This window comes from Limulus polyphemus, unplaced genomic scaffold (assembly GCF_000517525.1).
Source record: "Limulus polyphemus unplaced genomic scaffold, Limulus_polyphemus-2.1.2 Scaffold1767, whole genome shotgun sequence".
Classification (NCBI taxonomy): domain Eukaryota; kingdom Metazoa; phylum Arthropoda; class Merostomata; order Xiphosura; family Limulidae; genus Limulus; species Limulus polyphemus.
In genome coordinates, this window is record NW_013667377.1 from 191,483 (window position 1) to 213,987 (window position 22,505).

At 33.7% G+C, this 22,505-nt stretch overlaps 1 protein-coding gene across 3 annotated transcripts in view; it reads left to right on the forward strand.

Annotated features, from left to right (window-relative positions):
• The first annotated feature begins 831 nt into the window (after positions 1 to 831).
• Positions 832 to 22,505, forward strand: part of LOC106464873 (peptidyl-prolyl cis-trans isomerase 3-like) — a 36,079-nt gene continuing 14,405 nt past the window's right edge. For 2 of the 3 annotated variants that reach the window (XR_002611847.1, XM_013925031.2), the window contains exons 1-5: positions 832 to 930; positions 4,174 to 4,311; positions 6,843 to 6,949; positions 12,254 to 12,445; positions 19,415 to 19,537. Coding sequence is in view for 2 of the 3 variants with exons in the window: in XM_013925031.2 (XP_013780485.1) it covers positions 867 to 930; positions 4,174 to 4,311; positions 6,843 to 6,949; positions 12,254 to 12,445; positions 19,415 to 19,537 (624 nt within the window). In the remaining variant the exon portion in view is untranslated. Of the gene's footprint in view, positions 931 to 1,156; positions 1,375 to 4,173; positions 4,312 to 6,842; positions 6,950 to 12,253; positions 12,446 to 19,414; positions 19,538 to 22,505 lie in introns of those variants that run through there. The other variant, XM_013925032.2, reaches the window with a different exon arrangement.

Consider the following 22,505-nt stretch of genomic DNA (forward strand, 5'->3'; position numbering starts at 1 on the left):
ATCGCTGAAGTTCCTCGGAAAGAATTTCTACGGAAAATTAACAAACAAGCAGATACGCAACAGAACAAAGTATTTAAATTGGAGAATTGATAGTGGTTACTTATATGTGTGTATATCAATACGCATGAATTGACAGTTTATTACCTGTTAAAGATCTTCCTTACTAAAAAAATCCTAAGTTCTTGTACTACTAGCCCTGATGAAGCCACAATGATGGTGAAAGGTTGGCTGAAATAAAATTTATTATTATCATCTGGAGGGTCCACCAAACATGCTCGCCCTTTTAGCCGTGGGGGCGTTATAATGTGACGGTCAATCCCACTATTCGTTGGTAAAAGAGTAGCCCAAGAGTTGGCGGTGATGACTAGCAGCCTTCCCTCTAGTCTTACACTGCTAAATTAGGGAATGGTTCGCGTCAGGAAGGGCATCCGGCTGTAAAAACTCTGCCAAAAACCGAAAATAGCGATCCCGTATAGATACGGGAAAAAGCTACGGAAGAAGAAGAAGATTATCATCTGGAGGGTAAAGGTCATTTTTTTAACTTTATTGCCAAAAACTTAATATTTATAAATGTTATCGAGGTTATTGCCATCTGAATCTTACCAATATTTAACTAATCGAAGCCAAAGATTCTTATTAAATTTCTCTAAAACATTAGAAAGAAATAAAACTTATGAAGAAAATCAAAATTCTAGAATATATTATTATAACTGTATTGCAGCTTATATATACTAAAAGCAGACGCCACTTTTACATCAGCCCACGTGAAAAATATTACCGCGTTGCGTATATTTCACATATAAATGCGTATACTTGAACTACCGAATATTTGATTACGTCAGAAAAACTCGTCGATGTGAGTAACGATGGCGGCTCCTTTGGAAGGAAATTTGCACGTGTTTTTAGACGTAAAAATTGGTGAAGAACCCGGTAATATATTATAGTTTGCTTAGTGTTATATTTAATTTTCAGTATTGTTGGTTTTCAGTTATTGAATACCTCAGTTATAGTCTTAAAGTCAATTATTTGCAAATTAAACTTTGTTCAGCATAGACTAAGTATGATGCACATACACAGCGTGTCAATAGGTGTGGTTTGTAATTGTATGACTTGCATTTCTCATTATTTTCGAATCGCTTCCTCAGGATAACTTGAGTTGTCTCATCTTGCCCATAAATCAGATTTTGAGGTTTTAATTACGTCATAACAGTTATCATGTGTTTCAACTATTTGTTCAATATATAAAATTGTATTCATGCCTTTGTTTTTAGGAATGTTAAACTACGTCATCATTAAGTTCAAGATTTTAGACAGTTTTATGTCGCAGTATGGTTTAAAAAATTCTACTTCAAACTGTGATGATTATTTTATCAGGTAGAAATTAATAAGAGTAAGGTGATTAGTTAGTGGAATTATAAACTTGTGTCACAAGGTGTGGTAATGCAGTGTAGCATAAAATAAAGAAACTGGTGCACCTTCCTGTACATATTGCTTATTGATAATAGTAATAAGGAGAAAAATGTTTTCATATTTTGAAAATGGATTACATCTTTAAAATAAAAATGTGAAAAATTAATCATGGCATTAAATAAAAGGAATTGCACTGAGTTACAGTAAAATAATATAATACATATTTCATCATTCATTCCAAAGGATAATTTTTGCATTGCCACATATATAATTCAACTAATAATCTTTAAACATCTAAAATTTGACTGTCATTAATAATTGTGATAAAATATTAAACATTTCAAATTACTCTGTCAGCCACATTTTAATAATCAGAGTTCTATGAAAATTATTTACTTGAAGTTTTAGTTGAAATCTCTTTTTTATAAAGCAATAATAAAGGAAAACTTCTTTAATAATAGTAACATAGAAACTTATAAATACAATTTAAGCCATAGTTTGACACAAAAATTATTAATTAATTTCAGATTGAATGTATATAATACTGAATATAAGATAAAGTTTTATCATAGGCACTAAAATTATACAATTCTTTTCAGTTTACATTTTTCCTGATCAAATGAATTGGTCTAAGATTTTAATATAAATTTAGTTAACCTTCAAAATATACAAAAACTGCATGCAATATATGCATTGAATTAATCATAGTATTAAATAAAACCTGCATACAACCAATATTGTTAATAATTATTTTATAATAAGTAAATCCTATAAGTTTCAACATGTTTATTCAACTTGATGTTGATAGCATTGTAAACAGTAAGATATGTAAAATTACTGCTGAGCATAACCAGAGAGGGGAAGGTCAAACAACCACTCCAATATCCTAAAAAAATTTCTAAAAGGTCCACTATCTTCTGATTTTTTTCTAGTAAACACTTGAATTTGTTTTTGCTCTCTTAATCTTTAAGTACTCCTGTTTTACAAGTTTCACTTAGGCTAAGGTAGATCACTTAAATTATTTGTGGAGAAAAAAGCTCCATGTTTTCATTTAGAAAGAGACCACCCTACTCTGTAGTACTGCCTGCACCCTTTCAGATGATACCAAATTTCTAGACATGACTGATTTTATTGAGATTTATTTCTCTTAATCAAAATGATATTGGCAGTCATAAAATAACTTAATTCTACAGACAGCAAGGGACCATTTGGTTGTTCAGGTGTCAAGGCTAACCTTGTACACTCCGCTCTTTGAAAAAGGAAGAATTTAAATGCACCCATAGTATATTGTTTTCACAAAATTATTGATTCCTCTCTTAAGTTTTTGTAAAGTACCAGCATCTACTATTCCTGATTGCAACTCCCTCTATAGGTCAGTCACTCTACTAGAAAAATAAGCCTGTCTTTAGTGGAGCTAAGCCAGGCTTTCCATATAATAAATTTGTTTTGTTCTTTTGTTTTTATTAGATTACAGCACAAAGAAATCTTATACTTTGATCCTATCAGCCCCCTCCCCTTGGTAATCTTGTAAAATTCAGTGAGATGACCTGTTACCCTTCTTTTTTTCAAGAGCAAATACCTTAAAAGATCTTAACCTGTAAGATAACCTTCCCATCCTAGGAATCATTCTAGTACTCCTCCTCTGAACCCTTTCCAATAAAGAACATGGAAAATGAATTACAGTGATATGAAGCCTAAAGTTTTGTGCTTTATTGATGAAAATTTGGAAATGACTTACTTCTTGTTTGAGAAGAGCTTTGGTAGTCTTGATTAAAAATAAAAAAAAAAAAGAAGAAAGGATTTAGAGGTTATACTTGATAAAACTCTGTGCTGGAACTTAAGAGAGTATTATAATCTTTTATGAAACTGGTGAAACATTATTTATTATAACCCTTAAAACAGGAAGGATGTTAATATAATATAAAGAGTACATATACATGTTGTTAGATTTGTTTTTTATTAAGGTGTGAAAAGAGGCTTAAAGATTTTGTTTTGTTTTTTCTCTTAGAGTACATTTAGAAGAAAGGTGATTATCTTAGGTATTAGCTAGGATAATAGCTAATAGCTATTCTTTGTTGGAAGAAAGTGTCTGAATTGTGAAAAGGAAAACTAAAAATGCATCTTTCAATACTGAAGAGAATAAGCTTTAATGGCTCAACTACAGACTTGTTCTTCTGCAAAATGATCACTTTGTTAGTTATAAGCTTGTGAAATGGTTTGCTAGGTGACTTGATGCAAACTGTTTATATTCTAAAATTTGTGACACATATACGGTTGTGAAGAGCTAAATTTTATTTAAGATTTTATGCCTTGGTTGGTTGTTTAAGTGTATGGAAAGTGATAGTTATTGGCTAAATGGCTTTATGACATGATCTTTTTTTTTGTTGTTGTTACTTAGCATTCACTGATTTAATTTAGCAGCTGATGCACAATACTTTTGGAAAATTGATTGACAAATTCATAATGAATTCTATCAAGTAAAAACTATATACAGGAGTGTAAATGTATATGTGAACACTTAAGTAAAAATTCATCTTGTGCCTTTAATTTATATCAGTTGTATGAAAAGTGTATTTATATCAATTTGTGTATACATATTTTTACATCAACTATAATAATTTACTCTTTATTATGTTCACACTCAGGCTTTAAATTATGAACTTTGTAAAATAAGAAGGCCACAATAATTTTACCAATAGCCATTGCATTGTCATTTTTCTATCTTTGTCTTGAGTTTATTCTTTGAAATTTTATTTGGCACAGCTGGGCGTATTATCCTAGAATTGTTCAAAGATGTTGCACCTAAAACTTGTGAAAACTTCAGAGCTCTCTGTACAGGGGAAAATGGTGTTGGAAAAAAAGGAAAACCTCTTCACTATAAAGGTTGCAGATTTCATAGAGGTAAGGACTGAGTCTTTCATTTTCATACAGTCGTAGTTTTTGATAAATAATCCCAATCTTTTTGTTAAAAAAAAAATTCAGTAGTGGTATAAATATGTTGAAAGTAGTTTCTCAGTAAGAATTTTGAAGTCATTAATTTCATAAGGCCAGAAACATTAGCATAACGTAAAAAAATTGATAATTTATTTGAAATTCTGTTTCACACTATGTGATACATTAGTACTCTTGGTTCCAGAAATTTCAAGAATAGGTTAAAGTTTATACACTTTATGGATGCATCTGAAAACAAAATATACAGTTCCTACCACATTTTTGGTTACAGATGTAGTTGGCTGCACTGTACCAAATAAGTTACCCTCACAAGACGGTTAGAAAGCAACTTCAACTTAGCTGTATTATTAATTGTTTTTCTAATCTTTTAAAATGTTTCCTTATTATTTTGTTAACATTTTGTAAGGATGTTCCTGCTAGATATATGATTGAAAGAGTGTGGACTTGGTACATTTAGATTTTTAAAAGGCTTTTGAAAAGGTGCAACACCCAATATCAGTTAAGAAAATCATACTGTGGGAATTGGGGAGAGGCTAGTTATTTGGGTTGTGAGGTGGCTGGATAAGAATAAAAAGGTTGTTATTTACAGAAGTGAAGCTGGGTTGCATTTATTAGTGGTGTGTTTCAAGGGTCAGTGCTTGGACTATTCCTTTTTATTTACTTTAATGATATTAATAGGAACATAATGAGTACATTAGTAAAGTTTGTTGATGACATTAAACACTTGGGTATTTCTAACTGTATTGAGAATATTAAGGTACTACAGAAGAACTTGGATCAGTTGGTAAGATGGACAAATATTTGGCAAATGCTTTTAATCATAGTAAGTACAAGATAATGCATTTTAGGGTTATCATAACTTGAATGTGTTTTATATAGATGGAAACCCATTTAGTAATGTGATTAAAGAGAAGGATCTTGGATTAATGGTGGATAACTAACTGAAACATGTCAATTCATTGAGACAAAGCTCTGGTAGCTAATAGAATTTTTGGGTGCATTTATGTACATATTGTTTACAAGTCAAATTCCTCTATAAAAATCACCAGTTAGGAATACCATGTACAATTTTGGTCTTATCTGAAAAAGGATGTTGATTTATTGTAAATGGTTCAGAGGATGATTTCATAATCTTATTTAAGTTTACAAGATTATCTAGGAGGATCAATAATTTAAAAGTATCTGATTTATTTGTGCTGTGTTCTGAAGACAAGTGGATGAGAGGACACAAGTTTGAGATTTGGAAAAGACAGGCTAGGCTTCAGTTAAGACAGTTTTATTTTTCTAACAGTGTGATTGACTTATGGATTATGAATGCATTGCTGTCTGCAGTAGTAGAAGCTGGCACTTTACAAGAGTTTAAGAATGGAATATATGCTTTACTGAAAAATAAAATTTGGGTTTAAATTTTTGCTTTTTTGAAGGATGGATGTAGGACCAAATGGTCCCTTGTTGTCTTTGTATTATGTCTCCAATCTTACATTGTATACCTTGACATTCATATTATCATCATCAATTCTGTATTTCTTTACAGGTAGTTTGAATAAACTGATAAGTTAGATGAACAATTGAGCACAAATTTACATATTTTTATGAATATTTTAATTTATCAACTTGAACTGGATGTGGCTCAGAAGTAAGTATATTGGGCTGTGTTTTGTACAGTCTACTGTTCAAGCCTTAATGCCATTGAACACAATGTTTTCACCTGTGGGTGCATCATAAAAGTGGCAAGAAATCTTGTCATTCAGTTTAAAGACCTTATTGTAGCAGAAGCTTTCAGCTAGCTATCCTACCTCTGGTCAAAACTCTCCTTGTCTCAGAAGTGAGCTTGAGGGCTTATGGTACTAGTATTTGGGGTATGATCTTTGCATTGTAGACAAAACAGTTAGCTCGGTCTCTGACTGTTTAGAAATAAAGCATGAGGTGCCTTTCAAGTTTAAAATTCCAACTATCTACGTATGTCATAAATAAGAGATCTTTTGCTCTGTTGGCTAAATTGAATAAGTATTTTGAAAAATCAACATATTATGGAAAAGTCTTAAATATTGTGCCAACAAATATCAAAATTAGTAGTATTGAGAAATGTTTATTAAGAACAAATAGCCTTGTTTTGCTCTGTGTTAGTGATTAGACAGTATTCTACATGGATATTATTTTCTTGGCACTTGCGTATAATGTTAAAGTAATAAATAAATAAAACACAATGTTACAATAAATAAACAATTAAAACATTTTTAATTCAGTCCAATCTGTGGCCTCTAAAATGTTGACTTTACGTGTTTTGATATTTACCATGTGTAAGTTCACTCCTGGTGATGATGTGGTAAATGTGGAAACATGTAGAGTCAACATTTTATAAGCCATAGATTGGCCTGAATTAGAAATGTTTTTAATTGTATATCTATTTCAATGTTGTGTGTTACTTATTTATTATTTTAGTACTCTACATGCACTTAACAGAATTTTTCCTATTCCAGTAATTCGTCAGTTCATGGTTCAAGGTGGAGACATCACAAACAATGATGGAACTGGAGGAGAAAGTATATATGGAGAGAGTTTTGAAGATGAAAACTTCAACTTAAAGGTGTGTTTGGCTTCTTTATGTTGTAGATGTGCTGAATTATGAGTAAAATTACATAATTAATGTTTTGTTTTTATTGTTTTTGTATTAGCAGGGATAGTATTAATTTCAAGAGATTATGTTATTGATACTGCATCAAAGACTGTAAAAGCTTAAAACACAGCTACCAAATATTCCTATCTTCTGAGTAGTATATTTAATTATTCTACAGTTCTCAGTATGTGAAACTGTGTGCTACAGGTGCTAGTAAAATGGAAGAGGTATTTAAGTTTCTTTTCTGCAGATTTGTTAATGGACTTAAAAAGATAAGTTGTAGCTGGTCAATCTAAAACTTACTGTGAGCAAACATATTTGCCTGTAAAATGTTAAACTAGACAGAAGAAAGCATAATTAGGATATTGGCTGCATATATTTACCCTGTAGTAAGCAGGAATACCATACTTATTCTACCCCTTTAATTAATATCTAGAATTTTTAAAACAATTTTTCACACAGTGTGTGTTTAGCTCCTAATAAAAAAAAAAAAAACGTTGGTCCAAGGAACAACTAATTTCTTCTCACCCTAGTTATTACACATGAAACTGGGTCATTCAACTAGAATGTCACATGAACTATTTAGCAGGAAAGATGGCTGTAACATTACACATGGTACCAAAATAGACATAATAGTCTTTGTTCTGAAATCGGAGATATTCCAAGTTACATGGGTGGTGTTCACATCATGAAAGAACTTGCATTATATAGGTTTAATAACATAGGTCTAGAAAGTTTCAAAGATTTGACATGAAGTGTTCTGCTAAATTTGATGGTAAATTATAAATATGAGGTTTGAAAAAGATAATTGTGAAGATGGTAGAGTTGTTTTTATTTGGTAGAATGAGTTAGTCAGTATGTTTCATTTCACCCATGAAGTGGTACAAGTAAGTTATTTTTTATGTTTGTGTAGTGCAGTTAGCCTCATTTGTAAATGTGGCCTACAAGTTCCACAGAAGCATTATGGAAGAAATAAACTAATTTCTTATCATTTGAGACTGAATTATTTTCACCAGATAATGTAAAATAACCGACCAATAAAAGAACAACATTACAACTATATATATGTGTATGTATGTATGTGTGTGTGTGTGTGTGTGTGCGTGCTTTTAGTAGTTTGTGAAGAATAAAACCAGTAATCCTCTTTTAGTCTCATCAATAGGTGACGAGATTTGCTTATTGCAGGGTTGATCTCTAGCTGGTAAAAACCTGTTTTAACCAGGAAGTGGTTAAATCCAGTCAAACATGGTCAATGCTGAAACATATTTCTAAAACCTAAAAAAGCTAAGGAAACAGTCTCAGAAGACCATAGGATACATTGGCAAGTTTGGCAATATAAGGCATTTATATTGTTGTAACTAATCAGAAGTGTGTATTACATTTTGGAAAAATGCCTGAATCATGAGTATTGGGGCCACTTATGTGTAGGCTATGTACACACACTTGTCAACACTAATCTGTATATTATAATTGATTTCCTACATGTGAAGAGGCAAACCAGAGAGACACTAGGACCTAATTTACCTTGCCATTTACCTTCAACACAGCATTGACTGTTAAAAGTTTCAGCCAAATTTGACCCTTACTGTACTAGTAAGTATTACCTAGATGTGTAGTATTCAAAAGTCGAACCAGCCATGCAGTTTGAGAAGCAACATCCAGAAAGTTGCAGTGTGTGGCCTTCTTTTGTTAGGCAAGAGCATGGTTTGAAGCCATGAGCATCAGCAGTACCCATTTTCAGCAGTTACATTATCTTCCCTCCTGTATACCCAAGTCAACACAACAGAAATTATAGAACCCATAAACTTGAAGTTTTTGATTCAGCTTGAACAAAAGTGGAAGACCAAGGGATCTAATATGGGACTCATTTGCAAAGCAAACAGAGAAAACAGTGGCTTGGTGCAGAAACTGGAATACTGAAGAGAGCACCAAAACAATGAGACTAAAAACTCATTTGATGAAATGTCCAGTCTTTTTGACGTTAGAAATGGGAATGGCATTGATGTAGAGTAGGTCATGAGTCACAATAACAGTCAATGCAACCAACAGTCCCACTGACAATGATATCCAAGAACTTTCATTTACATTATCTTAAGCAGATGTTTAAAAACCTCCCAGACATGATCAACTGCATCCTAAAAAGGCTAAACATTAGAGGGCTGCCATAAATTTTGTCCTTAAGACAGATGACAAAATGAAGGCACAAGTAGGTGAGTAGGTTGCAAAGATGTTTCATGCTTGCAACATCCCATTCAATATGTCCCATCCTGAACTTGGAAGATAGTATACCCTGAATATCAGCCTCCCACCTGCCGAGCCCTAGGTGAAGAGTTGCTTGATAAAGTCCATCAGAAGATTACTGAAACTGTGATGGAACAAGTTTTGGGACAGGATCCAACAGTTATGTAAGGTGGCTGGAGTGACATTCATAATATTCCCATGATTGCCAATAGCATACGTGTTAAGCAGAAATGTTACTTCCTGTCAACAGTTGAGTCAGTTGCCAATGATTCCATGAAAGTGGCATTTAACAAGTTTGTGTGTACCGTTACTGCAGTAGTGACTGTCAATGAGAGCAAAATGAAAGAAATGTGCAGAAACCTGAAAGAGACAGACCACACTTTAACAGTCTATGGATGCTCATCCCATTGATTAAACCTTCTAAGTCAAGATGTAACAGTACAATAAGTGATAAACCAAGTTGTGGAGATCAACAAATATTTTCACAACCAACATGTACCAGAAGTGCTCTTGACCAGTCAAGATGGCTCTATTAAGCCACAACTGCCAGGAGAAACTAAATGGAATAGCCAATTTGATTGCATTGAAACCTACCTCAGAAACCAGCCTTTGATGCTTCTTGTAGTTGCTGAAAATTAAGATGGGATTGAAAACAGGATCAAAAGCCTCATCCAGAATGTTGATCTTTACAATGAAACCATGAACATGCATGATGAACTGCAACCAATTGCCAAGGCCTTAGACAATCTGCAGGCTGACTCATCCACTATTGCTGATACCTGTGAACAATGGCTCAACCTGCTCAACTGCCCACAGCTATTCCCTCCACAATGATACCATCCAAAAGAGATTTGATCAAGCCATGACAGCAGACCACTTTCTTGCCAATCTGCTGCATCCATAGTACAAGGGAGGGCAACTTCAATCCAATCATGTGGATGAAGCACAAGAGGTCCTAGCAGATGAAGCCCCAGAGTTGCCAGTTCATAGCAGAAGATCTGCCTTTGCCCAAGACTGTGTCATCCAACGACCTGTGTTAAAACCAAGCCAGATGTTTGGTGGAAATGCATTAAACATTCTGGACAAAATCTGGGCATGCTACCAGCAGGCTCTGCCTCAATCTAGAGAGTATCTTCAAATTTCAGCCTGATCCAAAACAAACTGAAGAACTGGCTAGTAGTACAAAAAACAGCCAAACTAGTCATGTATTATAGGTTCCTTCGTGGCAAAAAGAAATAGATTGGTAAAGCATGCATGAACACATTGCATGATCACATGCCTAACCCAGAAATTCATATTATTTTTCATGTTATTTTAGCATTAGCTCTGGACTGGATAATGCTAGGTGAAAGGAAAATTTGTTTTTAAGTGCCTTATAAGGTAAAGTACATGGTAATGAGCACAAGGAAATTGTACTAACATTTAGTAAGAAGCAGATAATAGTTTACATATTGAAGTATCTTTAAATTTTGTTTAGGGTTCATTTTTAAACATTGGTAGTGGACTAGTAATAAAATATTGTAAAAGCATAGAAACCATTATCATTAAATAGATTTACTATAGCATATGACAATATTATAAAAAGGTGCAGGACAGATTATCTTGGAAGTTTGTTATGAGAATTTCTAAAATATAATTTGTGAATATAAAGTTAGAGATAACTGTTGGCTATATTGCTACAGTTATAGCACCAAGACAGAGAAGTGTCATCATTTGGTGCACTACGATTGGCTTCAGAAACTGTCCCTGAGGATCGCTTTGGTTGTATGGTCTGGTAAGTCTGAGACTGGATGGGATGGTCTCTCTAGGACTTTCAGGCAGTTGTTGGCTAGAGTAGTGCAGTCATGGTGGAGACATATAAATGATGATGAACAAGGGGCAGTAGTGAGCCTCTCCATGATGGTAGGTACACTGTAAGAGCAATCACAAATCACTTAAAAGCCTGATGTTATACAGAATGGATATGAATAGCACAATACCATCATTGCTTTGCCATTCTGTATCCTGGGGGCAGGAATCTAAGGTTCGTCTCAAACTATTGGTCCTTCCACTGTGCTAAGGCTCAGCATGGCATTGGCTAAGAGTTTGAGGGAGAAAGGCTTATGCTATGATAGAAGTAGTAACTAAATCTAAACAGACAGCTGTACTCAAGTTGGTTCCCCAGTAGAGCTCGAGCTATGGCAAGGGCAAACCAGCCACAAACAAGTCCTGGTGCTCATTGTTTCCTTGTGATTTGGAAGGGCTTCCATGGTCTTTCCATGATGTTTGTGCCACAGCCAGTGTTGATTATGCCTCTGCCTGGACATCATTCCAAAAGGGAGAACCAAGGCATATGCCTTGGGTGTGGGAAGTAAGGTTAGTTTAGAAGGAACTGCCCAGACCTTGATGTGCACTATTACAAGCAACACAACCAGAGTAGGCCAACTGCACAGTAGGTACAGGAGGTCCAGCAAAAAGATGTGACTGCTGCTGTTTCTACTCTGAGAAACTAATTGAGCCCAAGTTAGGGCTGGATGGTATGTGTTGTTAAATATACAAGGGCAAGAGATGGAAGTTCCTGGTTAATATAGGAGTGGCCAGAACCTTGTTAGATATCTCTGTATTAGCACTCCAAGTGAAGCCATAATTCCAACCTGTTAACTCTGACTTTGTTCAAAACTTACACATTTATATTAATATACATTATTCCATTAAGCAATAAACTTTCTTTATACTGGAGAAGTTTTTAAAGATAGCCAAAGTCCTTCTGTAGGTAAGAAATCCAATTTAAAAATATGTTAGGAAAAAAAGGTAGACAGAATGAAAAGTTACTGAATAAGTATGAATTAGTATACTAATTCTGCTTTATTGCTTAAGGAATGGAAAAGGCCACAGCGTATTAGAACATATTCTACTCCATCACTTTGGCTATCTTGGGTATTTTAGGAAATGTTGAATAACCAAATGTGGTTTATTCATATTTCCTTTAATAGTTTAATTGTACTAATTTTGTTTAAGTTTGAAAGTTATTTTATATACATTCTTCTTTTTCAGCATGATAAAGCAGGGCTTCTTGGAATGGCTAATGCTGGTCCAAATACCAACAGTTCTCAGTTTTATATCACAACAGTTCCTACTTCTCATCTAGACAACAAACATGTTGTTTTTGGTAGAGTAAAGAAAGGTTTGGGTACTGTCCACCTGCTGGAAAGTGCACATACAGGACCAAATGACAGACCAGTAGAGGTAGACCTTTTTGACTTTTAGATCAATGTTTTAACCTTTGAGGCATTGGTGTGAGAATTCACCCAAAAGTGATTTTTTTTTAATGAGAGAAAATTGTGAGAATTCATTTAATACATTAAATTTAGATTTATACAAGTTTTTTTAATATTATGTACAACCAACTTTTTTTTTTAATATTTACATTCTCTTTTCAATTGAAAATGAACACATGACATTATTTTACTTTTAAGGAGGTTGCTTTGTATTCCAGAATGTGTATTTGAATTCTATGTGTATATTTATAACCTTGATTAGAACTACATATGAGTAAAGTGAAGTGGTATTTTGGCACACTGACATCCAACAGATAAGTCTAAAGTATCCACAAAACAAAGCTTCAGGATTTTTAAGCAAAGAATAAGTTAAACACGGTCAACAAAAGGAAACAAGTAATCATGGAAATATACAACTCTTCCTTTAAACCACAGTGTTTATATTACCAGACTGTCCAAGCTTCTCATTTTTTATGTCTACTCTCTACTTTTATACTCATAATGAAACCTTAGTGTGGTTTCCCAATATTTATTAGGTTGCGTACTTCAACTTGTAGTCTACATATAATTCTAAACTATCCCAAACCAGGTACAGGTTTCTGTATCACCTGTTTGAATGAGCCATCTTCTAAGAAGGTCAGTACAAAAATGCATACATGCCACTTTGAGCTTTAAGTTGCACTGTGTAATTCCTACCTATGTAAAATGAGTTAGCAAGTGTTTGTAACTGTGATATCCAAGCAACACAGGTGTAATTAACTACATGGAACTTTAGAAAGGTGTCTGAATATACTAGACTATATGTATAGTCTATACTAGTATAATGGTGTAACTAGTAGCTATTTCAGTTTTGACAGTGCAAGATGGAGTTAGAACATTGCCTTTTAGTGTCCCCTGATGACTCAGCACTAAGATTGAAGGCATATAATGCCAAAAATTGGGTTTGTTTCTGCATTGGGCACAGCACAGATAACCCATCATCTAGCTTTGGCCATAACAACAAACAAATGATATAAGATGAATTTCACACACATATTTATAACCTTTAGTTTCAGTGACATTTTTCAAATAAGGTGGACGAAGAAAATTGATTAGAACTACATGTAATGAGAAGTGCAAGATATAATTAAAACATTAGTTTTTTTTTATTTTTTGTATTAAAAACTTAGATTTTCAGTTCATGTTTACAGGAGTGGTGGTTGACTTGAAAGACAACAACCATTTATGCTGTTACTTTAACAGGTACAGTAATAAGATTAAAAGCATATTTTTTAAGTAATTTAGTCTCCCCATACATAAAAGTCTGGATTTGCAAAATATTTGTTCAAGGAATAAAATAGAATTTCTTTCACACTACAGAAGTATAAATACCCACAAAAAAATAATAAACACAAAAACTTGTTAAACAGTGCTGTTGTAATATTGAAGTTTCTAGCCAAAACATATGACCAAACTCACTTGCATTTTTAGTTTTACTGTTTGTAAATTTGTTACTATTTTAAAAATGTGAAGCAGTAACTTTCATTTTTTACCAATAGAACAGGTGTACTAGCTTTTCATTTATATTAAAAAAACAATTGCTTTTAAAACTGTGTTACGTCTCTGTATATTTGTTTGTTAATTCTTCTAAGATACAAGTCCTTTCTTTATAAAACTTGTTTATTCTTCCTCAATACAACTTTGTAATGTACTTAATTTTTACAGTTACACACACTATAGTTCACAACAATTCACTCACTTTCTATCGCGCTTGGACTTAATTGTCCGTCCCTGCAAACTATAGTTCCGATCTCTGTGTCTGCTATCCTCTGTTCCCGCCAACCATAATCACTGTCTTTCTTTCTCTCTGCCTGCTTCGTCTCCACTACGTCTCTGCCTCCACTACCGCTTCGACTCCGTCTGTCTCTCTCACTGTCTAGCGCACTTATATACGATAATACTGCCTGTTCTAGAAACTTCTAAGACTCTCAACACGTGCTACCAGCGCCAATTGACTCCCGCTGTCGCAACACACTAGCGAATCTTCTAGAATATTCGTCACATGACCCCGCTGTCGTAACACACTAGCGATTCTTCTAGAATACTCGTCACGTGACCCCCACTGTCGTAACAACTGGTATTTTCTTAAGTATTTTCTTAATGTTAGTCTTCACAATTTTTTTCTTTGTCATAAAACAGCATCAAAGATCAAACTATAAGAAATGTTATAAAATTGAATGGCTGAATATGTATAGCTGCATTAGTTATAAAATACCTCTCAGACAAAGGCTAAAAAATTTCTGCTTCTTTCATTTGTTTCTGTTATATATATAAGTAAATCACTTTTCTGAATGTAATGATGATTAAGATTTTGTCACATATAAAAGACTACTTAGTGTAGGTAGTATTATTACTTAATTTATTTTGTGTTTGTAATTAATTAATTAATGTTGAAACTATTGAATGTTGTGTTTGCAATCCATTGAGGTCGAGGCTATTGAGATTTCTAGGAGGCCTAAGTGATAGGGGTATAAATAGTTGCAACCAGAAGAGTGGAAATAGAGTAAAAAGTAAAGTCACACCAAAGAGAAGTTCGATCAGAGAAAAATTAGAAAACATAAAGTTAACCATCATGGGAGTAAATGGCCTAATGGTTGATATAATAGAGTGAGATTAACAGCTTGTAAGATAGAAGGAGAACAGTTTATCTTGTCAAAGGGTGTTTTAAACTAATTGAACCCACCTGTGTTGACTTTGCGGAAAGGCTTACAATTATTGGAAGTACCAAGAGCAGACGATTATTAAAAGTTCAGGATACAACTATGGTAACTCATGTGACAGCATAAGTGAATTATACATGGGTATTATTGCAATTAAAATAGAGAAAAATAGTTTGGCTTGTCAACTGAATCCCAAAGCAATTGAATTGGCCTCTATGGACTTTTGACAAGAAGAAGAGAACTGTATTGTGTTTTAGATACAAATAAGATCTCCATAATATAAAGAATTTTGTACATACATTTATCTTGTTTTGAATATATATATTTTAAATAAGTGGAGTGTGAGCTGTTCATTTGTTGTCAAATTTGTCGCCAATAAGTCAGACACCTACTGTAGAAGAATCCTTAGCTCAACACACCCTTATCTTTACATTACTATATATACTAATAAAAAAAAGTTCCTGACATATGGTGAAAATGTGAACGACAGCGGAAATATATAGGCCTATATGTGCACAACTATAGTAGTAGTGCAAATAGTGTGGAGATAACAATCACACTATAAAACCATGTCAAATTTTGATAAATGGATACAAAGAGGAGAACGTCTTGGATTAAGACAGTGAACTATGAAAGTTTGTTAAACAACAACAAGAACTAGAGAGAGAAGAGAGGAAGAAAGACTGAAAGTAGAGAGAAGAAAATGAGAGAAAGGAAAGACTGGAAATAGAGAGAGAGAGGAGAACAGCACAAATTAAGAAAGAAGAAAAAGAGAGAAGCAGAGGCTAGAAATAGAGAGAATAAGAGCACAAATTGAGATTGCAAAGCTCACCCAACCAAAGGAAGAAGGACCTAAGAATGACAACAGAGTTAGGGCCAGCTGACTCAAGCTGCCCAAATTTGATGAAGAGAAAGATGACATGGATGCTTTCCTGGAGAGATATGAAAGATTTGCCCAAAGTCAGAACTGGGACAAAGGTGACTGGGCAGTCTGTCTGAGCCCACCTCCCACAGGAAAAGGCGTACAAGTATATGCAGGCATGACGTCGGAAGTTGCTATGGACTATGACAAATTAAAAGTGGCTTTGCTGAAACAGTATGAACTTACTGAAGAAGATTTTTGCTGGAAGTTCAGAGAAGTCAAACCTGACATTGGAGAAACTGTATTTCAGTTTGTGGCACGTCTATGGTGATACTTCACAAGATGGACTGACATGGCCAAATGTGACAATCGTTTTTATGGACTGGCAGACCTATTAGTACTTGAACAGTTCATGTTCAACTGAAATGTCACTGTTCCTAAAGGAGAGAGCACCAAAAGATGTGGAGGAGATGATCAAGCTGGCAGAACAGTATATGGAAGCCCATGGAGGGAGTATAAGTGGCAAATCCAAAAATATCCAGTTATGTTCAAAACCAGTGATAGTTGACCAGAAGCAAGAGTCTACCAAAGGTGACAGGAGGTTGATAGACAGAAGGAAGAAGAGGTGCTATGTTTGTTATAAAATGGGGCACATTGTAAGTCAATTACCATCAAGCAATAGCAGAAATCTCAACATAAAGCAGTTAGAGCTATTTACAAAAATAGTGGTGGTAAGAAACAAGAAAAGTGAATAGCACCACAGATGCTACTGCCAGAAGAAACTGAATCAAGAAAACATGTCAGATTCACCTCAAGAAGGAAGTGCCAATTCCATGAATGATCAGTGCACGACTAATGGTTGGCTCAAGTTAGCAAATGGATCAACAGTGCCAGTAGTGCTTGGAGCATATGACAAACATCAGGAGGTGATACCAAATAACAACATGCCAGTAAGTGAAGGATATGTTGGGGACAAGAAAGTGAAAGTTCCATGAGACACTGGGTGCAGTAGTGCAGCAGTGAGAACAAGTCTAGTATCTGATGACCAGATGACGGGCAAAATACATCTGTGTGTGCTAATTGATGGGACAGTGAAGAAGTTTCCCATAGCAAAAATAAAGGTGGATACTCCATATTATATAGGAGACCTTGAGGCCTTATGTATCAAGGAACCAGTATACGACTTGGTGAAAGGAAACATACCAGGTAGTAAGAATTTGAAGGAAGTGCAGAAGAAAAACCCTTCACCACAGAAACTTTGGAACAGTGCCTGAGAGGAAGTCAAGCACAAGACAAAGAGGAAAGAGACTTATAAAACAGAGGACTGGAAAGGAGTATTGAACTGGACCTTTCAAAACAGTTTTACTGGAGAAGCCAAACTCAAAGACCATCAGAAACACTTCTCTAACAAGAAGGCCAAGGGTCAATGTTTCAAGGTTGGACAGAAGGTTTTAGTCCTGCTACCCATAGCCAACAACAAACTCACCTAGCAATGGAAAGGACCTTTCACAGTACAGGAAGTGATCCACAGAATGCACTATATAGTGAAAGTTGATGGAACAATCATGATGTACCATGCCAACCTGTTGTAGAGGTACTTCAAGAGAGAAGAAGACCTTATTAAAGTACAGATGGACATGGCAGGTGTGGCTGTTATAGAAGCATAATCTGAAGACAATGTCTTTGTTATAGAAGATAAGGAGACCTTCTAGGCCTAAGAGCACTGGGTGGAGATGAGATGTACAAAGACGTCAATATAAATAAAGAACTGACTGGTAAGAAGAAGAAAGAGGAACAAAATGTACTGTGTCAGTATACAGATAGATTTGGAAATACAGACCCCAGACAACACTGAGATCAAAATGAAGACAAGAGACAAGGTGAAATTCTGTTGGAGGCCCTACGTGAGAAGAGACCGACAAAGGGACTGTATATGTTGGTGCAGACTGTATGAGTAGACATTGTGAGTGAGCTGAAAACAGTCTTTGTATATAGTGAAAAAATATATCTTAAATATTTCTCTTGAAAAGAGGCTTTTTGTCAGACATATAAAAGACTGTTTAGTATATGTAGTATTATTAATTCATTTATTTTGTGTTTGTAATTCATTGATATCAAGGCTATCGAATGTTGTGTTTGCAATCAATTGATGTTGACGCTATAGAGATTTCTCGAAGGCTTAAGTGATAGGCGTATAAATAGCTGCAACCAGACAAGCAGAAATGGAGTAAAATTAAAGTCTTGTGAAAGAGAAGTTCGGTCAGAGAAAAGTTAGAAAACATAAAGTTAACCATCGTGGGAGTGAATGGCCTAACAGTTGATATGTTAGAGTGAGATGAACAGTTTGAAAGAGATAAGGAGAATAATTTGTTTTTTCAAAGGGTGTTCTAAACTAATTGAACCCGCCTGTATGGCTTTGACATAAAAGGTAGATGATATTGGAAGTACGAAAAGCAGACGATTATTGGAAGTTAAGGATACAACTTCGGTAACTCATGCAACAGTGTAATTGAATTATACATGGATACTATTGTGATAAAAACAGTTCGACTTGTCAACTGAATTCTAAAGCAATTGAATTGGCCTAAGTGGACTTTTGACAAGAAGAAAACTGCATAATGTTTAAGATGCAAATATGATCCCCATAGTGTAAAGAATTTTGTACATACTTTTAACTTGTTTCAAATATATATAATTTTAAAAATAAGTGGAGTGCATGCTGTTTGTTTATTGTCAAATTTATCACCAACAAGTCACAGACACCTACTGTAAAAGAATCCTTAGTCCAACACACCTATTTGTTTTTATGTTTTTCTCTTGTTCAAGAAATTTGCCAGTCTGGTTTTTCAGAAAGAAAAATGTACAACACATGAGCTTCCTTGTCAAAGCAAACTTCTGACTGATATAAACAAATTTTCCCAAACTTTTTAAAAATATTTAATATTTCAATCTGTGAAGTAGCTTTTAGCCTGGTCTTGGCATGGCTTTATGACTAGTATGCTTGTCTAAGATTGTAAGATTTTAATATTTTGAGCCAAAAATATTGTTGAAGTTGTTCCACACTTTTAAATGTGGGGTTGCTATAACTGTGTCAGTCAATTCTGCTGTTCAATTAAAAATAGCTATGCAGGTTTTGGGTTGCTTTTAATGTGGTCAGCAGTTCTAAATTATGGATGGCTGTAGCTAACCTAGTGTCACACAAGGTGTGGTTCAGGTTTAAAATACCAAGCTTTTTTTGCTCCAATATAGGTGATGTGTGCAATCTGTCTCTGCTCAAGATGAGAACAGATTTGACTATTCTGTTTTGTATAAATATTTATATACACAGTATGACTTTTGGAATTATTTTTTGCTGATGTGTTATAATATTTTCCAGGATTGTTTTATATACAACTGTGGAGAAATACAACCTGGTGAAGATTTTGGTCTTGGTGAAAAAGATGGAACAGAAGATGTATTTCCAATGTTTCCTGAAGATGCAGAAATACACTTTACACAGGTAAAAGTCCATAAACTGACAGAATATGTATACAGTATGTATATAAAATGACAGATAAAAATGTCATATGATATAAACCTTTCCACACCAGTGAGGTATCATTGATATCCCCTCTTAATTTGTTCCTCTTCAAAGTGAAAATATTTAACCAAATTACAACCTTATTAAATATTATCTAGTTTTGGCTTTAAAACATTTGTATGATTACATTTAGTTGTCTTCAATTATTAACTTGATTAATATTCATTAACATATTTCTTTTGATACTTTACCTACTGCACTTCACTTCTTTCGTTTAGTCTATCAATAAGTCTTAAAAATATAACAACAACTGACAAATATTTACTGATGAACTACAATGTGACATTTCACAATGGCATCACTATTACCTTTGTCAAGCTAGGTAACAAAATTTTTGCTAACAAAGATCAATTTATGCCTAATAAACATAGTTTCTATACAATAAATAATAATAATTTCTTTTACTTGTGTTTAATCAATAAATAAGGAATTGAGTCCTTGGATTATTTTTGTTGTCATTTGCCATACTTTTTAGATCCAACTGCATTTACTTGATATCTTGTCATAAAAGAAATTTCCTGTAACTTTTGAACAGACAGAGTTTAATGTAAAAACCTTTTCGGGGACAAAATGAATGTGTAAAGAGACTACACAAAACTCTCTGACTTGTTTCATAAGTCTCCTAAACTTCCTAATACATATTGTTGTTTGTTCTTGAAGGAACTTATAGTCACTATACAATAAAATCATATATTATTGCTCACACCACTCTGTTCACTATACAGTGATGTAAATACTTTGTGTTCTGCTGTATCCAAATGGTATTTAAACTTTACTATTTTCAAAGCTCTTTCCTTAGTAATTGTTTATACCACATGCTTGGACATCATTTAACCATTGACACTTCATGTATTTACTCTTACTAAAAAATTTTTATAAAAAGACCACTTGTTTATTTCAAAATTATAATCCTTTTGTGAATTTTAGAAAAATATATTTTTTGTGTGTAAAGCTGTTTGCCATGTTATACTGTCTTACAAATTGTCTTATTATATGCATAATCTGTGGTAGTTTCTGAACTTTATATTGTGCTATATATATGTTTTTAAGTCTGTGATGGTTCTGCATGTATTTGGTAAAAATTATAAAACTGAAGGACTTTTGTAAGGTGAGTTTTGTAAATTTTGCATTAAAAGTTCTTTTTTTGTTAAATAATAAATAGTAGAGATAGTAACAAACACAAGTTTATTGTGATAGAATAAAAATTTATTTGATCACATTTTATCTTTTTATGTTAAGAAAAAAGTAGTGGCGTGTGAATATCATTTGATATTGGAACATTTAATTATTTTATTCGTATTATCAGCCAGATGTTTATCATTTGACAGCACCATCTTTGTTTATAAACAGTTTTATCAGAAGGTAGATATCAAGTTTTACTTGTAAATGTTTTATGTAATAACATAATTCTATTTTATATTACTTTTATACACGTTTTTTTTTGTTCATGACACAGTAACTTTAGTGCTTTATTGGCTTTCTAAACTCCCACTTGCATCTTTAGCTACTGCAGTGATCATATGTTATAGAATAAAACGTTTCAAGTTAAAATTAGTAGCATGGACATTAAAGCATGTTTGTATATGCAAAGTGTTAACTATAAGTGGTGGTTGAAGAACAAATTGCCAATAATTCCATGATAATCATTTATTAGAAAAAAAATGCTCAACATCTGATATTCAAAATATTTAAGCTTAAATATTGTTTTTCCCTCCTTTTTCTTCATATAAAGATATCACAAGGAAGATATAAGTATGTTCATTAATGAGGGTAAAGAGATTGGTAAAAAAGGGAAAATTTAAGCTTCAAATATATTGTTGATAGTTTATTACATTATCAAATTGCTGTATTTAATTATGAGAACCTTTTTAAGAGTTTAGTAAAAAAAAACATTTATTTATGCTAGGGTATGTACTACATACCTAGTGTCACTGGTTAAATCAGTTAAAGTATATACTTCTTAACGATATAAACATAATTTTCCTATAGATACTTCTCTCTGCTTACAAGATTAGCAATTCTCATCCATTGCTGCCCTCCTATATGCAAACTTTTTATTTATGCATATCACAAACCTTCTGCTTCCCCTCTATTGGAATCATGTGATTCCAACGTGTCTCTCATGTAAATCATCATGTGTCACCTCTCCACCAATAGGAGCATAGTACACTCATGTGATGCATGTGACTCCCTCTGTGTGCCTCAACTGAATTATCATTTCTCTTTAGGCAGTGCTTGTACTTGGATGTTTTTTTATCATTCTTTACTGTTTCACATTTGTATTTAGTATACTCATGAAGTGGTCTTCATTTATTATAACTTCCAAATTTTCTGGAATTTGAAATTTGCCTTCATTTATCCCAGCTTATTCCAAAGCTAATGTTTCCACTTCGGGGGTCATACCTATGTCTAGCACAATCTCACAGGCCCCAGGTGTGGGCAATCCCATGTTGCTTTTTTTTTAATCGGTGTTTATCTTCCAGGAGATTGAACGTTAAAAAGGTCAGCCTCCTTCTTCAGTTCTTGCCTATAGATATTGACCCTGTTTGGGTGAATGGAGATCTTGATAGCCTTTTTCCACCACCGGATTTCAAATGTTTGGTTCTTCCTTTCCATTATGTAGTCTCCGTTCCCAATACAGAGATTCTATGGTCTTTTCATGCTTATATAATGTTTTTAATTCACATTACACCATGGACAGTTTCTGCCTTATTTCATTGGGGGTTTGATTGTCTAATGTCTGGACTTTTTGTCGGACCTTGCCTCATGCTTTGTGGTCCACCATTTGCCATACAATCTGCTGACTTTCAAAAGATAAGATGTTTTACAATTTTATTGTTAATATTATTATCTGTAATTATTTGAATTCCATAACATTCCCTATATA